The sequence below is a fragment of the Meles meles genome, chromosome 8 (assembly GCF_922984935.1).
Source record: "Meles meles chromosome 8, mMelMel3.1 paternal haplotype, whole genome shotgun sequence".
Classification (NCBI taxonomy): Eukaryota; Metazoa; Chordata; class Mammalia; order Carnivora; family Mustelidae; genus Meles; species Meles meles.
The window spans coordinates 99,405,434-99,425,510 of record NC_060073.1 but is presented as its reverse complement, the minus strand read 5'-3'; the positions used below and the strand labels follow the sequence as shown (position 1 = coordinate 99,425,510).

The 20,077-nt window shown below is 41.3% G+C and overlaps 1 protein-coding gene across 1 annotated transcript in view; it reads right to left on the bottom strand.

Annotated features, from left to right (window-relative positions):
* The window catches only part of SIAE (sialic acid acetylesterase), a 39,708-nt gene that overhangs the window by 7,257 nt on the left and 12,374 nt on the right, over positions 1-20,077 (bottom strand). The window contains exons 3-7 of the mRNA XM_046014753.1: positions 19,497-19,672; positions 9,241-9,379; positions 5,534-5,711; positions 4,032-4,141; positions 3,345-3,478 (exon numbers count right to left, since the gene is read on the bottom strand). Coding sequence (XP_045870709.1) covers positions 3,345-3,478; positions 4,032-4,141; positions 5,534-5,711; positions 9,241-9,379; positions 19,497-19,672 — 737 coding nt within the window. The remainder of the gene's footprint in view (positions 1-3,344; positions 3,479-4,031; positions 4,142-5,533; positions 5,712-9,240; positions 9,380-19,496; positions 19,673-20,077) is intronic.

The window sequence follows — 20,077 nt, the reverse complement described above, 5'->3', positions numbered from 1 at the left end:
CTACTCCTTCCCACGCCACCCCCAGAAGACTGAGAGCAGAACCATGGTCACCAGCCAGTGTCACGATGAGGATCACGGCAACAAAGCTACCAGAAAGAGTCTAGGGTAAGTACTAGGCTGAAGCACGAGAGAGAGAAATGCTAAATGCAGCCACGGCAGCCCAGGAAGTTGTTTCAAAATGGCAGCAGGGAGGCCCGTTTCGTGGCTTGCTCTACTCCAAAGCGGCCACACGGAGGCACCAGCACACTCCATACCCAAAAGAAATTCTTGTTTTCCCTGATCTGAGATCTACTAGGGTGCCCTTCAGCCTCCCATAGCGATGGGTAGAAATACTGCTTCTAATGAAGGCATATGATTGGCCACAGAATAATAAAGTGGCCACACTCAGGGGACTTTACAACTGCATACTGCACTTTGCAGTCCACTCCACTGTTCCTCCAGACCCTTCGTACAAACCATACTCCCACGGACTTCCTAGCCTCCTGGTCTTCCTTCCCTCCCACGCTCCAGATCACCTTCCTACTACCTCTCGCACACACGCATCGAACTCCACTGAGCTCCAATCCTCCGTCTCTAACGTCTCTCTAGCTATTGCCACCATCATTTCGAACTCAACACCGCTATAAACTCATCTTTCCTCGCAGACCAACTGTCCCTCCAGGTGTTCTGACTTCTCACATTGATAATAATTAACACTAACATTACCTGGCATGGGACAGGCTTTATATGGATTAACTCACATAATATCTAAAATAATTAAGATAATAATATTTAATTAATATTTAATATGATTTATTATATTTCTATTTATATAATTATATTATTATAAATAATATTTAATAATATATAATTAAGAAATAATATTTCATCGGTGCCTGGGTGGCTCAGTGGGTTAAGCCTCTGCCTTCTGCTCAGGTCATGATCCCAGGGTCCTGAGATGGAGTCCCGCATCGGGCTCCCTGCTCAGCGGGGAGCCTGCTTCTCCCTCCCCCGCTCCCCAGCTTCTGCTCTCTGTCAAATAAGTTAAATATATTTTTAAAAATCACATGGCTGGAGTCAGAGCTGGATTTGAATCCAGGCAGACTAGCTCCACATCCACGTGCTGAACCACTATTTTGTCATGTTTGATATGTCCCCTTGAAGGTATACGTTTGCATTCTCAGCTTCCCACAAGCAACCAACAGATTTTTGTTGATGATGAACAGCTAAAGCCGGGAGACTAAGGGACTTAGTCTCATGAAACAGAAAGGCCTGAGTGCAAGGACCAGGTCTCTCTGATTCACGCTCTATTTCTAGCCCCTTACACAGTTCATGGCATATAATAAGCATACGACACGTGGCTGGAATTGGCTGAAGTCACATTCAAATCACCATCTACACAGCAAAGACAAAAAAAGAACCTCAAAAGTCCAAATGGAGTTTCCACCAACAGAAACGCAGAGCTGATGACAGGGCTTGCTATTTTGATAATAATGAGTAGAATCATCTTGTTTCGAAGTCAAAACAAATGTGAGAAAGGAGAAAGAACATGGTTGTAAAGTAATTATAAGTGGAAAGAAGGTCTATAAAAATCTTTATCCAAAAAAAGGTACGGTGAAATAGGACAGAGTGGTGAGATGTGAGGACGGCGAGCGCAAGGGATCCGGGGGCCGCGCAGAGCCAGACAGCTGGACACACGTGTGTCTGATTCAAATATTAAAGCATATTCCATTACCACACTGTGAGTTGGGCCCCACTTTTCTAACACCTTACTTGTTTTATTTCCTACATTCCAGGCAAGTCAGAATGACCACCCTGCTAAGATGTCTATGTCTTGGAGGGGACAAAGGAACAGGTAAAGCAACACCATTATGAATTTGGTTAAATATATTTCTTCCTTTTCAGCAAGAGGAGAGCAGATCTTTCCAACTAGCTGCCACTAATTAAAAGTATGATTTCTCTTGACATTTTTTTTCATTCCTGTGTTAGGCCGTATTTAATGACTGCCAACCAGTAAGGTACTGGGACGCAAATGTGATCCAGGAAAACGAGGTCATGTGTGCAACTGACATGAAAGTAACATGGGGAAGGAGAGGGTGCTAAGTACCCCAGATGCTAAAAACTCACAGAAAGCTTCCTAACCTGATACCCAGGCTGAGGTCTGAGGCATGAAGCTGGCTAGGAAAGTGTGGGAGGGTAAGTTTGCTCCAAGCAAAGAGCACGAGCAGTGGGTGGGCGGTGAGAGAGCAAAACTTCGCCGTTGGTGGGGAAGGGGCAGCACTGGTTAGGGAGGCTGTGGGGAAGTGGACATTCTCACACATACCAGCTGAGAGTATACAATTAATCCAAATTTATACACTTTTACAAAGAAACTTGAGGACATATTCAATGCCTTAACAGACGTTCAACTTGACCTAGCAATTTCATTTCTGGGAATTTATCTTACAGAAAGAATTAAGTACATATGCAATGATTTAGCCACAAGGAAAATAAACATGCTGCTGCTTTTAAAAGCAAGATGTTTAAAGCAACCTAAGGGCCCATTTATTGAGAACTAGTTAAATAAATTAGAATACAGCTGTATTTCAAAGTGCTCTGCAATTATTACAAGTTGTGCTTAAGATTAATATTAACTGGCATGAAAAACTGCTCACAATATGACATTAAGGCAGAAGCGAGCTATGGTACAATTACAGTGTGGATCTCATTGCAAAAACACATGAGCAAAAGAGGTCTGCCTATGTCAGGATTGGGGAATTAGATACGTATATGCAACTGATGAACCACTGAACACTACATCAAAAACTAATGATGTACTATATGTTGGTTAATTGAGGGGCACCTGGGTGGCTCAGTGGGTTAAGCCTCTGCCTTCAGCTCAGGGCATGATCCCAGGGTCCTGAGATGGAGCCCTGCATTGGGCTCTCTACTCAGCAGGGAGCCTGCTTCCCCCTGCCACCGCTGCCTGCCTGTGATCTCTGTCTGTCAAATAAATAAATAAAATCTTAAAAAAAAAAAAGAATGTTCTATATGTTGGTTAATTGAACATAATAATAAAAAAAGATTAAAATAAAATAAAATAAATAAAGTGGAGGTTGAGTGACCAAAAAATATTTCAGCTTCTTTTTTGCTTATCTTTTAAATAGCTTTAATGCACATATATACCTTTTTTAATAAGTATTAGTCACTTATTAACCTTATGTTGCAGATGCACTTGTCCCATCTGTGAACTGAGATGAATTAAGTCTTACACTCATTTCTTGACCAGACAATGAGGGCAAAAGAAGGAATATGGATCCCAGGAAAGAGACCTCCACAGCACACCCCCACACCGATGCCCAAACCTTCCTTCCCTCAACACATACCTGGACAAATCCAAATGGGAAGAAACGCTCTGTCTGCCCCTGGGACCCCTGGTGAAAGGTCTGGCGCCAGTCTTCAATGAGTGCAGGGAATGTGCAATTGTACAGGTCCCTGTTAAAATCCACGTTGGACTCCCCTAAAAACAGTCCAGGTTGTGAGAGGGGCTTGGGGTGGGTGCAGACACGGCCATGCATTGCTCCCCAACCTCTATCTATGCCCTTAGGGAGTGGGCCTTCCTGCAGTCCCTCTGGACTGGCCAAGGGGGCCTTAGCAAACAGGCTGCAAGCAGAGGCTTGAAAAGTATTTCAGCTTTGGGTTTCTCTCTCTCTTGATGCATGGGGAACCCTGACACTGCAACGTCAATGACAAAGAAGTCTAAACTAATTTGCTCAAGGCTGAGAGGCCACTTGAGCCCATGGCGCCCCAGACATTGGTCTCAATAGACAGACAGGAAGAAGAAGCCATCCTAGGTCATCCAGCCATCAGACACCTGCCAGGTGGCCAAAGACACATAAGACATACCAACAGAAATTAACCAAAGCAGTCTGTACCAGAAAACTACCCAAATAACCCAGTGAATGGTGAGCCAAATAAAATTATTATTGTCTGAAGTCACTCAGTGCTGGGGTGCTTTGTTACACAGCAGAAGCTAACTGATACAATGGAGAGAGAGCAGAATGAGCACTCACCCTGGTACCATATCACCCCTTTCAGAGTCATGTTATGCAGTGGGTGGATCATGGCATTCCAGAGAACAGAGTGTTTACTGGGACCCGTCACAGAATCAGACTGAGTGAACCTGCAATTGATAAGATCCACAAGTGTCACAAGAGCACTAGTGACCGATCACACGATGATCCCAAAACTCGTGTCTATCCAGCTTCCACTTGGGGTAAACCTCTCATGAAACCACACAGAATCAGACTGAACCACTCTGTTTCCCATGTGAACAGCCTCCAACTTTCATATCTATCCAGGTTCTCCCTGGGATAAGTGTATCAGTCAGCTTTCTGTGAGTCCAGAGGGAGCCATCCCAGTTTCCAGATAAGGTCACTAAGACCAGAGAGGAGGAGTGTTTCATTGGGAGTGTCTCATGCAGACATTTTATCTAACCAGCATTCAGTGAATGGACACTTGGATTAACTTTTCTTTTCTTCCTTATAGCTGAAATTACTGCATAGAGGCTTAATTATGTCTTTAAGATAAATTCCCAGAAGTGAAATTCCTGGGTCAAAGGGCATATTTTTTCAAGGCTTGGAACACATTCCTAAATTTCTCTGTAAAATACATAGATGAGTTTATACTCATAGCAGCTGTATATGAGAATAATGCCCACTTCCCCACACAGTCGGTGGAGTCCCTTCCTGTCCCCAGGGATCTGGGAAGCCTGGCTTGAGATCCCTCCCATTCTCTCAGTTCCAAAGCTGACTGTCCTCCCTCCCCCACAGGCGTGTCTTTACCTGAGCTATACCAAGAACTCAAGTCCATCCTCTCCCCAGGGGCCTTCCCAGACTGAATGAAACGATGTCTGAGAAAGCAGTTCACATCCTATAAATCTCCGTGTTAATATCAGCGTCGGGATTTTATTAACTACTCCTTTCTCCCCAACTCCACATCTTCTTCCGGATCCTGCCTTTCCTGATGGTGCTTTCATCATAAGTATTTCATAATCAGATAAATTTCTTTGATCACGTGTATATTTGTTCTTCCTGTTAGACTCTTTCTTCTTATGGGCAATATAGCACGGTGGCCGAGAGCACAGACATTGGAGCCAGTCTCTGCCCCTTGCCAGTTGTACCCGCGAGCGACTTACTAAACCTCTCTGAGACTTGGCAGCTTTGTTCACATATGATTTCGGTTAATAGTATCTATACTTCTAGAGGCTGTTGGGAGTACTAAGTGAGTTAATACATAGAAAGTGCTTACAACAGTATCTGACATGGAGAAAGCTTCCAGTAAGTATTAGCTATTAAGGAAAAGGATCGTAATGGCTTCCTGACATATCCTCAGATGAGGCTGGTGCCAAGGACAGTGAGAATAATAACACCTGACGTGTTCGTGGGATAAGTAACATACATTTGATACCTATTTGGACATTCAGCAAATTCCTGATTCCCCAGAGAAAACTATTGTCCTTCTTTCTTATAAAATTTCCTGGATCTTTCTCCCGGACGTCAGGATACTTTCTTACCCTCGCGCTGGAACACCACAGGCTCTCAGCGGCCTTCCAGAAGACCACGCTTCGATGGGTGTCCCACCCCACGAGGAGGACATCAGCCCGATGGGGTACTGCAGGACGTCATACAGGTGGCGCCCGAAGAGCCAGCACACTGCTGACATGTACGTGAAAATCCCATGGCCTAAGTTCTCTGTTGAGGAAAAGTTCAAGAAAAGAAGTCAGAAACGCGGTAGTTCTACTGCTGCCTGTAGGTCACCGGATTGGCCCTGCAAGACACCCACACTCCAAACAGTGCTGGCACTCCAGATGTTCCCAGTGTAATCCTGGGAATTCAAATCAATTTCGAATGAGATAAAATTGACTGAGTGCCAAAGGCCCTTCTACTGGCTGGGATACAGTAAATAAAGAGACACGAAGGCTCTCCTCATAGCTCTTACATTCTACACAATAAGTCAAACATTCAGCTGCACAAAATACATGGCAAGATATAGTTAAGTGCCTCAAGAAGTACAAACAAGTGGTAAGGGGTTTCAACAGCAAGACGAAGAATAGCAAATGGAAGGTAGATCACAAAAAGCTTATAAGACTGACCCCTCCTCTGGGTTTCCATAATATTCTCTGCATAGTGTTTCCCTGACCCTCCATAAACTATTAGCTAGTCAAAAACAGGAACGTTATCTTCTTCCTTTCTGCATCCCTAGTGTCTACTACCTAACGGGGAGTCAGTAAATGTCCATTGGCTGGTGTCCGGTGGCTGTGGGTATACAGGCGGACCCACTGATGGGCAGGGAGAAGGAAAAGGTAAGTGAGAGGAGGAGAAAGGTAGGGGATGCAGAGCTGGCATACTAGACAGAGGAAACAATATGCCAAAAGGCACACGGAGTAGGAAAACTGTTGAAAGGATGTGACTAGAGCCTAGACCACAAAAGGGGAAGAGTGAAAGATTAGATGGTTGGGGAATCACACCTTGGAGGAAAGAAAGCAGAATGCCGGAAAGCCACTTGAAAATACTTGGCAATGAGAATGTGTGGAAGGCAGAACAGCCTCCAAAGATGTCCACAGCCCAATGCCTGCAGTCTGTGGCTATGTTACCTTACGTGGCTGTGGGGCTTTGTAGATGTGACAGGGGTTGAGGACCCTGAGATGGGGAGACTGCCCTGTCTTACCCAGGTGGCTCCCATCTAATCATGAGTCCTTCCCAACTGTAGTCAGAGAGACATGACAACAGGAGAGGTGGCAGAAATTTGGAATATGAGAGCGACTTGACCTACTATGCTCTTCCCCAATATCTGCACTGCCTCGCCTTTCTCAGTTGGGACCTCCATGGCCACTCTCCACTGGAAACCAAAACCCCAGCCCAGCCCCAACAGTCCTACATGCACTCCTTTCCCTGATGTATTTCATGTATGTATTTTTGTCTCATTAGTTTGCTCACCATCTACCCTATCCCTTGATACCCAAATGTATTTGGTCTCCAAGTTGGGAGTGAGAGAGAGCTGGTAGCAAAGTAAAACACATTACCCAGATCTAGCTGATTCCTGCACTTTGGATAACACAGAGGGAAAGTTCATAGACCAAAAGATTTATCCAAAAATTAACCCAAATCAATTCAGCTCCTGAGTTCTCATAGGGAGAATTTAGATAGTGTGATACTAGGTGGTATATAATGTACTTATTTTATTATTCATTTCCTGTATTCCCCCGCACTAGAATGGAAGCTCCATGAGATCAGGTGTTCTTGCCTGTCTAATTCGCTGCTATCCCGAAGCACTTAGAACACTGCTTAGCACACAGCAGGCTCTCGAATATTTGTTGAATGAATTAACACTTGAAAATGTGGAACCACACAAGAAACGAAAGATGTTGGTGAGGATGCAGAGAAAGGGGGATCCTTTTACATCGTTGGTGGGAATGCAAACTGGCGCAGCCACTGTGGAAAACAGTATGGCAGCTCCTCAAAAAGTTGAAAATAGAGCTACCCTATGACCCAGCAATTGCACTACTAGGTATTACCCCAAAGAACAAATGTAATGAGCTGAAGCGGCACCTGCACCCCAATGTTTATAGCAGCAAAGTCCATGATAGCCAAACTATGGAAAGAGCCCAGACGCCCTATGACCAGTGAATGGGTAAAGAAGATATGGTATTTACATACAATGCAATAATGCATAAATGCAGTACTCAGCCATCAAAAAAATGAAATCTTGCCATTTGCAATGATGTGGATGGAACTAGAAGGTATTACGTTAAGCAAAATAAGTCAATCAGAGAAAGACAATTATCATATGTTCTCACTCATACGTGGAATTTAAGAAACAGAGAAGGATAGGGGAAGGGAGGGAAAAGTGAAACAGGATGAAATCAGAGAGGGATACAATTCATAAGAGAGTCTGAATCACAGGGAACAAACTGAGGGTTGCTGGAGGGGAGAGGAAGGATGTGATTACTGGATAATGGACATTCAGGAAGGCACATGATGTCATGAGCACTGGGTGTTCTATGCAACTGATGAATCACTGAACTCTACTTCTGAAACTAATAATGCACTACATGTTAATTAATTGAATTTAAAAAAAAAAGAAAATGTGGGAGCAGAGGTTACCAAAGTAAAGCAAGTACAGACAAAAAAGAAAAGAGATGAGAAAAAGCACAAGGGACATTTGGAGGAAGGGACAGAAGAAAGCAGAGCGAGAGAGGGAGAAGTCAGAGGGGGAAACTAGGACAAGGAGACATCAGGCAAGTGAAGAATGTACAGGTTTTTTTTTAAGATTTATTTATTTATTTGGGGGGTGGGGAGAGCAAGAAAGAGAATCCCCACTGTGCACGGAGGCAACACAGGACTCCATCCCAGGATCCTGAGATCATGACCTGAGCCGAAATCAAGAGTCGGATGTTCAATCAATGGAGCCACCCAGGCGCCCCTGGAATGTAGCGTTTCTAGAAGCCGTGGTCAGCAGTGTCAAATGCTCGGGTGTCCAGAGTGCATAACTGGAAGAACAGTGGTAGCCCTGAGGTGAGCCCATTGTTGAGGTGGAAGCAGAAGCCAAATTACAAAGAATGAACACAAGGAAAGGCAGTCAAAAGAATGAGAACAAAAAAATGTTCTAGAAAAGCTTAACAAACCAAAGGACAGAGGTGAGGCATCATGAGAAGGATGTGTATTATGTTCAGTTTTCCTTTGTTTTGCCAGAATAAAAGAAAGACTATCTGAGAGCAGGGCCTGTTTCTGCCCTGCTCACTGCTGTATCCTTGAGGCCCAGCACAAAGCCTGACACAGAACAGGCAGGAAATAAGGAGTCTGTGCTAAATGGACAGGGGCGTGGAAGACCAGAGCTCAAAGGGTAAAAGAAGGCTGTGGGGGGAGTAAGCGCCCGCATCAGTGGCAGCCCTAAAAGAACACCAGCCCATTGCGTTCAGACACAGAAACAAAGGAAGGGAGAGAAAAGGAGAAGAACATTGAGGCAGTGGGGAGAGATGCGGGCAGAACTATGCTGAAGGGCCTCAGTGTGTTCAGTGAAGCTCAAGGAAGCGTCACCTGCTCAGAGCAAGGAGGAAGAGTCACTGGCGGAATCTTGGGAGGAAACATGAAATGGCTACCATCAGAAATCGGGTGGAAAGTCAACAGAAATGAGTAAGGGGATGGTTGAATCGTAATAAATAGATCAGAAGCGAACCCAGGACTACAGATTCCACCTAGGACACGTTCCAGCATCCCTTACCTGAGGTGGGCTTAGCCCACTGCAGGTCAACCTGAGCGAGGTCCTCCAGCTCCTGCTCTGCCTGGATAAGTGACACGGAGAAGATGCGGACAGACTGATAGGCCGCAGTGTTGGCCAGCTCTGTTGTGGCATTGAATATCTAGAAAAGAAACAGGAATGTCAGCTCTTACACCCACCTACTGGGTGGCCAACTATCCTACTACCTCTTACTAAACACTGCCAGGGAGCTCCTTCCAAGCCTTCATATACCAAGACTGATCAAATAAATAACCAAAACCAGTGATGGGCTGGTCTGAGTCACCTTGAGCCACCTTGATGAACAGAGACCAAAGAAAAGAGGAACACAGTGAAATTTGAGATCTCAACGAGCAAGTGTGAATTAGATGAGGTTTAGGCTGAAGAAGGTCAACTATCAATTAGACCATATAATATAAAAATATACAATAAGAATAAAATACTTCTATTCAGAAAAGGTATCTCATAACATAAAACCATAGCGTTAAATTCTTTTCAAAATGGAGCCCAGAAGACCAGGAGGAGGTAGAGTCGCATAATCCATAGCACCTAAGAGAAGTGTTTTCAAAGGAACACACCTGAGAAATGACTGTAAAAGTACTGAAACATACTGAAACATTTCAGATGCTTAAATTCTCATCTCATCATGGCAAATCACCCAAGAAAAGCATGGGAGGAGGCATAGCAGTTTGAGAAACGTGGTGTTTGGCACGAATGCTAAGGGCAGTCCATCCAAGAAAAGTGTCCATCCAAAGACATCACTTTTTCCCAAATCCCTTTATGAAACCTTCCCAGTTGCCAAGAGTATGACAGGAATGGCTTGGAGGTTTTCTGGATGAGAACACGTTCTACAGAGGAGCTTCTTTGTTAGTCATTCCTCTGTGAGCTTCCACAAAAGTGCTATTTCCTTGCATCCTGATTTTCTAGTTAGGTTTTTCAATTTAATTTACAAAGAACATATTATAAATATATTGTTTTGGTTTGTTATCTGTGTGTTTGTTTTTTTTTTTTTTTCCTTGCCTTCTCTCTGGCAAGAGACTATCCTCCTGGACTAATCTGGTTTTACCAAAACAAAGAGCTAAAAGGAGCCTCAGGAAGCCCAGTTATCATTGTTGGCCTCGGGGAACAAGAGCTCCAGCTGACAGAACCGCCACAGCGAGAGGCACAGGAGGCTGGGAGACTTTCCATTGGCCGCTGGCCACAGAGTGTGCAGCTGGCTCCCTCTCCCTCCCACCCACCACGGAGAATACAGCTGGCCCTCCAGCCCACAGCGTGAGAGAAACTGCCGCAAGCAGCCAGTGTGCCCCCACAGGGCACTTCATTGAAATAGGCTGCCCCTTGAATCGCCTTTTGACTTGCCATGAAGCCTGCTGTGGCCAATAAGAGGGCCAGCTGCAAGTGAAATGTCTCTCGGGGTCTCCCAGGGAGCCACAGCCTGAAATGCCCGCTGGGTGACAGTCGCTCTAGCCGGACAGGGTGACTGGTGTTCCTCGCTAGCAGGACAGAGATGACAGATGGTAGCGGGAAAATTCCATAGGAAAGCCAGCCCTGTTTGTTCCGAGTCCTGCCTGGCAAGCGTACTGTAAAATAAACAGTAAAGAGTGAAAACAGGCTCAAGTGCTCTCAGTCTATTCTGGCAGGAGAAGTATTTTTCAGCGGCAAGTACCTGTAAAAAGTCACCTCCCTTGAAATCAGCTCCGCTCTCAGCGCGGAGGATCATACGTCGCTGCCATGGGAACAGGGGATGAAACTGCCTCCCGTCCCTCCACCCACACTAGCTTCCGCACTGACTGGGAACTCAAGTGCCTCCTCGCAGGGAGATGCCAGCGCGGGGAGGTGGTATGGGCGAACCAGCTACTTGTCGTGTAGACTGCTGCGAGCCCTGCAGAGCAGCGCAAGGCCACCAGGGTTGGGTGGCTGGCACCCTCCAAATTACCAAGCACACGGTACTGGTCCCCAACTCCCGGCTGGGGAAAACTTCCATTTTCAAACTCACATTGGTGTCCTATCTCAAGCCCAAACTCGAAAGCCACAGCAAGTGTTAAAAATGGGGGTCAGCGGGGTGGGGGGAATTCTTGCTCTACCTGATGGCAATTACTTCTGAAATTGGTACCCTTTCCCAATATCACCAAGCCTTCTTGATGGAAGCATTTCCTCGGGGATATTGGCAGCAAATTTAGGAATAAAGAGATTTCAGGAAGATTTTCATTTAAATGACACTTAGTTTCCCTGCTGATGAAAGGGGAAGCCTTCCTCCATCTGCTGAGATCAAATTTCATCTCATCAAACACCTCAGTGTAATTATTTTTCTACCAAGTATTTAAATGAGGATGTAAATGAATACCAAGGTATTTGAAGTCATTAAGGCTGCCTCGGCTGAGAGGGAAAACCATTGGCTCTCAAGGGACCCACAGTTCACCATCAAAGCAGCTGCTCCCCAGTGTTCATTTTGTAACCTTTATGCCACATTCTTGAATTAATGAAGAACGTCAAGAATCTATTTCCTCAGAGAATCTTGGCATGGGGTCTGCATGAGGAAGCAAGGCACGTGTGTAAGAATATGTGTGTGTGTGTGTGTGTGTGTGTCGTGCGCGTGCACGCAGGGGACAAGGGTGAACTTTACTTAAAAAAAACTTTGGATTCTGTAAGTTATAGTCCCTTCTACCACAGTATAATAGAGCAGGTTTAAAGTTGAGGGAATAACCATAAATAAGCCAGCCATCATCATTTCCATGAATCTTTTATTGTAATATGGTACCAACCATTTTCTTCTGGATTTTGACTTCTCCATGTGTACGGGAGGAATGTCAGGATATTGAAAACTGGGTTTCCTGTCTAACAGTGGCCATCTTCTTCTGAGCCTAACTAGAAATATCCAAGTCTTAAGACCTACCCTGACTTAGGAGGCGACAGATGAACATTTAGACTTTTCTCCATTTATACACATCTCACTCAGTGTTATAAATAACACTCAATCTTAAAATTCTACTTTACCCTAACAACAAGATGGGCATACAATCTGCCATTCCCTTCATTTGAATGTGAAGAGTGGTAGGTTATAGTAGAAATCTTACCTCCTCGGAAAAGTCACATGCAGGGGAGCAAAAAGCAGAGATAGACACTGTGTGTGTACATGTGTGTACGTGTGTGTGTGTGTGTGCTTGTGTGTGTCCGTGTTGGGAGTCTGTAGATGAAAAGGAGAAAAAGGGATAAAGGAGGAATCATATAAAGCACTCTTTTGATCAAAAAAATAAAGTTTTACACAGTGTTAAGAGACTGGAGAATTTGGGGCGCCTGGGTGGCTCAGTGGTTTAAGCCTCTGCCTTCGGCTCAGGTCATGATCTCAGGGTCCTGGGATCGAGCCCCGCATCGGGTTCTCTGCTCTGTGGGGAGCCTGTTTCTCCCTCTCTCTGCCTGCCTCTCTGCCTACTTGTACCTCTCTCTCTGTCAAATAAAAAATATTAAAAAAAAAAAAAACAAACAAGAGACTGGAGAATTTGGTTTGGATACTGTCAGCACCTAAAATGTTGTCTTGCAAACTAAGTGTATGATTTAAAACAAAGAAATTTTTTAAAAATTAACTCTTGGGGGGGGTGGGAGGTTGAGGAACCAGGTGGTGGGTAATAGCGAGGGCACGTACTGCATGGAGCACTGGGTGTGATGCCAAAACAATGAACACTGTTATGCTGTAAATAAACAAATAAAAAAATTAAAAAAAAATTAACTCTTGGCTGTGTTAGAGGGAATCTATCTTCCTATATGCCAGAGCTTGTAGCCTTGGTCTAATACAGAAGATGCATAAGAGTAAATTCTAGGCAGAGAGAATGTGTTCACTTAACAATATCAAAATCTCATTCAGCTTGACAGAAAATGGGATGAGATCCCCTGGCATAGACTGCTACTGGGAACCTGACTGTATAGATACAAATACATCTGGTCCATGCCTTTCTGTGCAAACAGGGAACTACAATTAAAACATTAAGGAAAGTGCTGTTTTCCTTAGGGAGTTAGCAGCAATCCCACTTCTATACAAAACCATGATTTCTCTTAAGATATAAACCTTCAATTTTGCTTCAACTCACTGGTGCTGAAAGGGAGCCCTGTTAAAGTTCACCTTAATAAACATTAAAACTCAAAGGTATCCATATATTTAAGCAGGGCAGGAAGCAAGAGTAAATAAGATATCAGTTATGAAGACATAAATGTAAGAATTTAGATTCTGAATTACAAAACTAATAAAAAATGAAGTAGGTATGTCCAGAGTAGGACCTTTTTAGTAGCACAATTTAGTGATTGGTTAACAAATGAAAAAGAAAAAAAAAGGCAATCAGGGGTAGAAGAAATAGAAGCAAAACAAGAAATCAAAGTATGTGAAAGGACTCAATTTTATAATTTTCTTTTAAGATAAATGAACTGAGACATAGTGTCATCATAGAGATTTTTAAATCTCAAATTTAAGTATTTCTCAAAAATGGAGAAGTAGATAATGAGAGAAAGGCAGGAAAATAAAAATCAACTTGAGAAGAAATTAAGTTTTAGGAAGACCTGGGAAGACAATAATGTTTTCAAGTCCTTAGCCAATTAAAGGAAATAAATCAAAGCACACAGAACATATCTGTGCCAACCCATAATGCAAATTAAAGAATTTATTCCTAAGATTCCTGTTTATATAATATGACTCTTCATTGTAAACTGTGCATTCGATAAATATTTAAGAGATTAGTTAAGTCGATATCAATTTCCGTTCTTACAGCTTTCTTTTAAAAATTAGTTATTTCATGCTCATTATAGAAAAACAAGAACATACAGATAAGCAAAGAAAATCAATCCCAGTTTCAAATGTGTCAAAGAACTTAAGTCAGAGTAATTGCTCTTAAGTTCTGATACTGCACAAAAAAATCTTTACTCCTCTTTCAGCAATACTTTAATTTCAATACATCTATGAACTTGCAAATACACTGTTCAGCCCTGATTCCAACTGAAATGAAACCACAACAGTCTCCCTTACTTTTATTTTTTTTAAGATTTTATTTATTTATTGGACAGACAGAGATCACAAGTAGGCAGAGAGGCAGGCAGAGAGAGAGGGGGATGCAGGCTCCCTGCTGAGCAGAGAGCCCAATGCAGGGCTCCATCTGAGGACCGTGGGATCATGACCTGAGCTGAAGGCAGAGGCTTTAACCCACTGAGCCACCCAGGTGCCCCTCCCTTACTTTTATTTTTAAGTCAGATAGCTTCCACCAAACCAATGAAGCCATGACAATTCAGAGGCCCAAGGCACTAAAACTATCACACCCTATCCCAAAATCCAACCTCTTCATTCTAGACAGTTTTGGGGTTTCATTTGGAAAGTAGAGCAGATTTTAAAAAGGAAGCTGAGTGCTTAAAGACATAGAGCACCAAGGCTTTGTGCTACCACTGCTGTCTTGCTAGAATACCAAAGTATGAGGCGTGCTTCCCTTGGCAACTTTTTCCAGTGTCCTTTCTATCCAGCTCTACTTAAGAGACCTCACTCAATCGGAGGGGCCCTATTCTCTAAGAGCAACGAAGACATGAACCTTCAAAGTGAATTTCATCACTGACCGACATATTGGCAAGTCAGAATTCCCTTGACTTGATTCTCTTGGAATCAAGAGAATCATTTGATTCTCCATGTACTCTATGTGCCCCATCCCTCCTTGGGAGCCTACACAGTGCTCTCCCACCCAACTTTCTAGCAGTAAAGCTTCTATATAGTTATAGTAAGGGAGGAGAAAAAATGTGAGGTCTCAAAATTTAAGAACAGTTACTCTTCAAAGACCATGACTGAAAGAGAGAAAGAAGAATTGATGCCAACAAAAGAAATCCTAGGCTATGAAAAAGCTAAGCAAAAATAATCATCACTGGCCTATTATCTCTCCTTTCTGTGTAAAGAAAAAACATATCTAAACATATTAATTTGATATATGAATATATATTAATTTCATATATGACGCCCAAGTGAAGTATCAAGATGTCTATAGCTTACCTTGAGATAGTTCACACACACACACACACACACACAAATACATAAACCAAATATGGCAAAATATTCACAACTGTCAATCTAAGTGTTGGGTATATAGGTGTGTATAAGTCTCTTTTGTATGTGCTTGAAATGTTTTATAATAAAAAGTTTGAAAAAATAGTGACATTTATTTTTAGACAGCAGTTTTCCATTTATAAAGGCCTTTTAGAAACAAACACAATAATTTATATAATAATAATATATAATATATAATATATATATTATATTATTATATATTATATTATATTATTATATATTATATAATATATATTATAATAATATATAATATATATATTTATATATTATATAATATATATAATATAATATATAATTATATTATATTTATTATATTATATATATATAATATATATAATATAATAATAATAAGTCTCTTTTGTATGTGCTTGAAATGTTTTATAATAAAAAGTTTGAAAAAATAGTGACATTTATTTTTAGACAGCAGTTTTCCATTTATAAAGGCCTTTTAGAAACAAACACAATAATTTAATTTTTGTAAATTAGGTCAGATATAATCACTATTATAGTACAATCATGAAAACTAAGTTCCAGACATTTAACAAAATTCAACATACTTTCATGATTAAAAAAAAAAAGTTCAGGGGCGCCTGGGTGGCTCAGTGGGCTAAAGCCTCTGCCTTCGGTTCAGGTCATGATCCCAGGATCCTGGGATCGAGCCCCATATCTGGCTCTCTACTCAGCAGGGAGCCTGCTTCCTTCCCCTCTCTCTCTCTCTGCCTGCCTCTCTGCCTACTTGTGATGTCTCTCTGTCAAATAAATAAATAAAATCTTAAAAAAAAAAAGTTCAGACAACTAGAAACAGAGAAAAATTTCCTCAACATGATAAAAGGCACCTATGAAAAACCCACAAGTAAGATCACACTGAGTGTGAAAGAGTGAAAGCTTTCTCCCTAAAACCAGGACAAGACATGGATATCTGTTTTCACCACTATTACTCAATATTGCACTAGAAGTTCTAGCCAGAGCTATTAGAAAAGAAAAAAGAAATAAAAGGCATCCAAATAGGTATAACTATCTCTATCTACAGATGATATGCTACTATACTAGAACCCCCCCCAAAAATCCACAAGGAAGCTACCAGTACTAATTAACTAATTCAGCAAAGTTTCAGGGTACAAGACCAACATGCAAAACTCACTTGTTTCTATACACCAGCAACGAGCAGTCTTATGAGAAAATTAATTTATAATAGTATCAAAAATAATTAAATACTTAGGAAAAAATCTAGCAAAGGAGGTAAGAAATGTGTACATTGAAAATTGTAAAACACTGCTGAAAAAAAAATGTAAATTAATGGGAAAACATCCCTTCATATCAAGAAGGCTTAACCCCATTAAAATGTCAATATTACCCAAAGCAATCTATAGATTCAACACAGTATCTATCAAAATTACAGTAGCCTTTTTTTGCAGAAATGGAAAAGTATATCCTCACATTCATATGGAATTTCAAGGGACCATGACTAGCAAAAAACAATCTTGAAAAAGAAGAATAAAGTTGGAAGACTTATACTTCACAACTTTGAAACCTTCTACAAAACTACAGTAATTAAAACAGTATGGTACGAGCATAAGCAGAGACATATAGATCAACGGAATAAAAGAGGAAGCCCAGAAATAAACACACATATATGGTCAATTGGAATTCCAAGAGTGTGATAGAAAAGGCTAGTCTTCAACAAATGATGCTGGGAGAACTGGATATCCACTTGCAAAAGAATGAAGTTAGACTTTCACCTTATACCTTCACCCAATAAATACTGACCCCCAAAACTGGATCAAAGACCTAAAACTACAGAATTCTTAGAAGACAACACTGGGGAAAACCTTTGCATTTGGCAACAATTTCATCAGTATGATGCCAAAAGCACAGACAACAAAACATTAATAAATAAACTAGACTTCAACAAAATTAAGAAATTTTGTGTATCAAAGGACACTCTCAAGAATGTGAAATGACAACCTACAGAATGGGAAACTAATTGCAAATCAAATATCTGAAAAGGGATTAATATCTAGAATATATAAATAATTCCTACAACTCAACAACAAACACCCCAATTGAAAAATGGGCAAAGCTCTGCCTTCGGCTCAGGTCATGATCCCAGGGTCCTGGGATCAAGCCCCGCATCGGGTTCTCTGCTCAGCGGGGATCCTGCTTCCTCCTCTCTCTCTCCCTGCCTCTGCCTACTTGTGATCTCTGTCAGTCAAATAAATAAATTAAATCTTTTAAAAAAAAAAAGAAAAGAAAAATGGGCAAAGATTAAGGAAGGTACATATTGCATGGCACACTGGGTATAATATGCAAACAATGAATCATGGAACACTACATCAAAAACTAATGATGTACTGTATGGTGACTAATATAATGTAACAAAAAAATAAAATTAAAAAAAATAAAAAGAACTTAGACAGTTCTCCAAGAAAATACATAAATGGCCAATAAGTACATGAAATAATACTCAACATCATTAATCATTAGGAAATGCAAATCAAAACCACAATCATATCTGCTAGCATGGCTATAATAAAAAAAAGTTTTTAATTAACAAAAAACTAGAAAGTAACACATGTTAAAGAAATTGAAACCTTTGCAGATTCCTGGTAGGAACATAAAATAGTACAGACACTGTGGAAAAATGGCTTGGTGGTTTCTCAAAAGTTAAACATAGAACTAACAGATGATCCAGCAATTTCACTCATAGGTATATATCCAAAAAAACTGAAAGCAGGGACTGGAACAGATATCTGTAAAACAATGTTCCTAGAAGCATCATTCACAACAGCCAAAAGACAGAATCCCCCCAAGCGTCCACCAAGAGAAGAATGAAGAAACAATATGTGCCATAAAAAAGGACAAAATTTTGATATATGCTTCAACACAGATAGACCTTGAAAACATACTCAGTAAAATAAGTGAGACACAGAAGGACAAAGATTGCTTGATTCCATTTACGACAGCATCTAAAAAAGAAGAAAAAGAAAGGAAAATGGTTTCTACACAGAAAATGAATGAATGAATGAATGAATGAACTAAAGAACAAATGAATTTAATACTTAGGAATAAATCTAGCCAAGGAGGTAAGAGACTTATACACTGAAAAATGAGGTACAAGAATAGAAAGAAAGCAGAACAGAGGTTACTAGGGGCTGGAAGAGGGGAAAAAAGGAGGAGTTCTTGTCTAATGGGTACAGAGTTTACACCAGGGATAATGAAAAAATTTTGAGTATAGATACTGGTGATAGGTACACACAGGACCATGAATATATTTAATGCCACCGAGTTGTACACTTAGCAATGGTTAAAATGATAAATATGATGTTATATTCACTTTAACAATAATTGTTTTCAAAAGCACGTTTTGAAAACAAAGTCTCAGAAATACAGTGATTTGCTCCAAGTCATACAACTGATGAAAGGCAAAGCCAACATTCGGTCTCAATTTGTTAAATCTCCATGACAACAAAAGACATGTATTCTACTAGATGCATAGCTTAAAACAAAATCTAATTGTTTTGATTTCCTAGGCTCTCTCCAGAAGCTCATCTTCTAAAACCTATCAAGAAGAGTAATCTACTTTACCTTCAATTTGATATGAAATCTGCCTGACCATGAGATACTCCAGCTTTTGCCTTTAGCTCAGGAAGAGGAGGAAAGAGTGCCCCGCACCCTTACAGTGCACCAGGCGTGATTAAGAAAGGCTCTGGAGGGGCACCTGGGTGGCTTAGTGGGTTAAAGCCTCTGCCTTCGGCTCAGGTCATGATCCTAGGGTCCTGGGATCGAGCCCCACATCGGGCTCTCTGCTCTGCGGGGAGCCTGCTTCCTCCTCTCTCTCTGCCTACTTGTGATTTCTCTCTGTCAAATAAATAAAATATTAAAAAAAAAAAAGAAAGAAAGGCTCTGGAGTCACCTGGCTCTACTATTAACTTTTGACCTTAAGCAGGTCATTTAACCTCCCTGGCCAGTATCCTCATCTAGGAAATGAATGGTATTCACCTCATCAAGTCATTAAATCAAATTAATTATTACATGCCAAACACTTAGAACAGATCTTGGCCTCTGGTAAAAAAGGTTTCTACCTCCTCCTTCCTCCTTCTTTTTTCTTCTTCTTCATCATCATCATCAACATTATTAACACTGAACCTCTGAAAATTACCTGTGAAACTGTCATTTGCATGTTACTCTGCCCACTGCAAAGCCAGACATCTCCAAACAGGACATCATGAACTCTCAGGGTGCTGTTCGTTCTCCCAAAAGTCTGTTGTGCCATCATCTCGTAAGGTCCCCCAGGCTTCATAGGATCCAGAACCACCATCCAGCTGTTAGAGTGTCCTGAAAGCATTAAGAGGCTCCAAGGAATTAATCAATCAATTAAAATGAAATTAAAGCCCAGTCCTGCCATGTGTCATACTCATTTGTGGCTAAACCCAGACATTGTGATGAACTGAATTAAAAGATAGGGAGATTGGCCAAATTTCACACAAGCAAATAGAAATAACAAAAGCAATGGCATTTCTATCCTTAATCTGTACCAGTTCCTCCTTCCTTGTAACTGAAGCATTTACAGGAAAAATAAATCACCCGGTTATAATCCTAAGTGAGAACAGACAAAAACATACTGAGATTAAAATTCAGGGAGCTTAATTAAAAAAAAAAAAAAAAAAATAGAAACTCTCATTATACTATCCAACTGCCAATATTAATAGAATTGTAATCTAATGGATTTACACAGTGCCC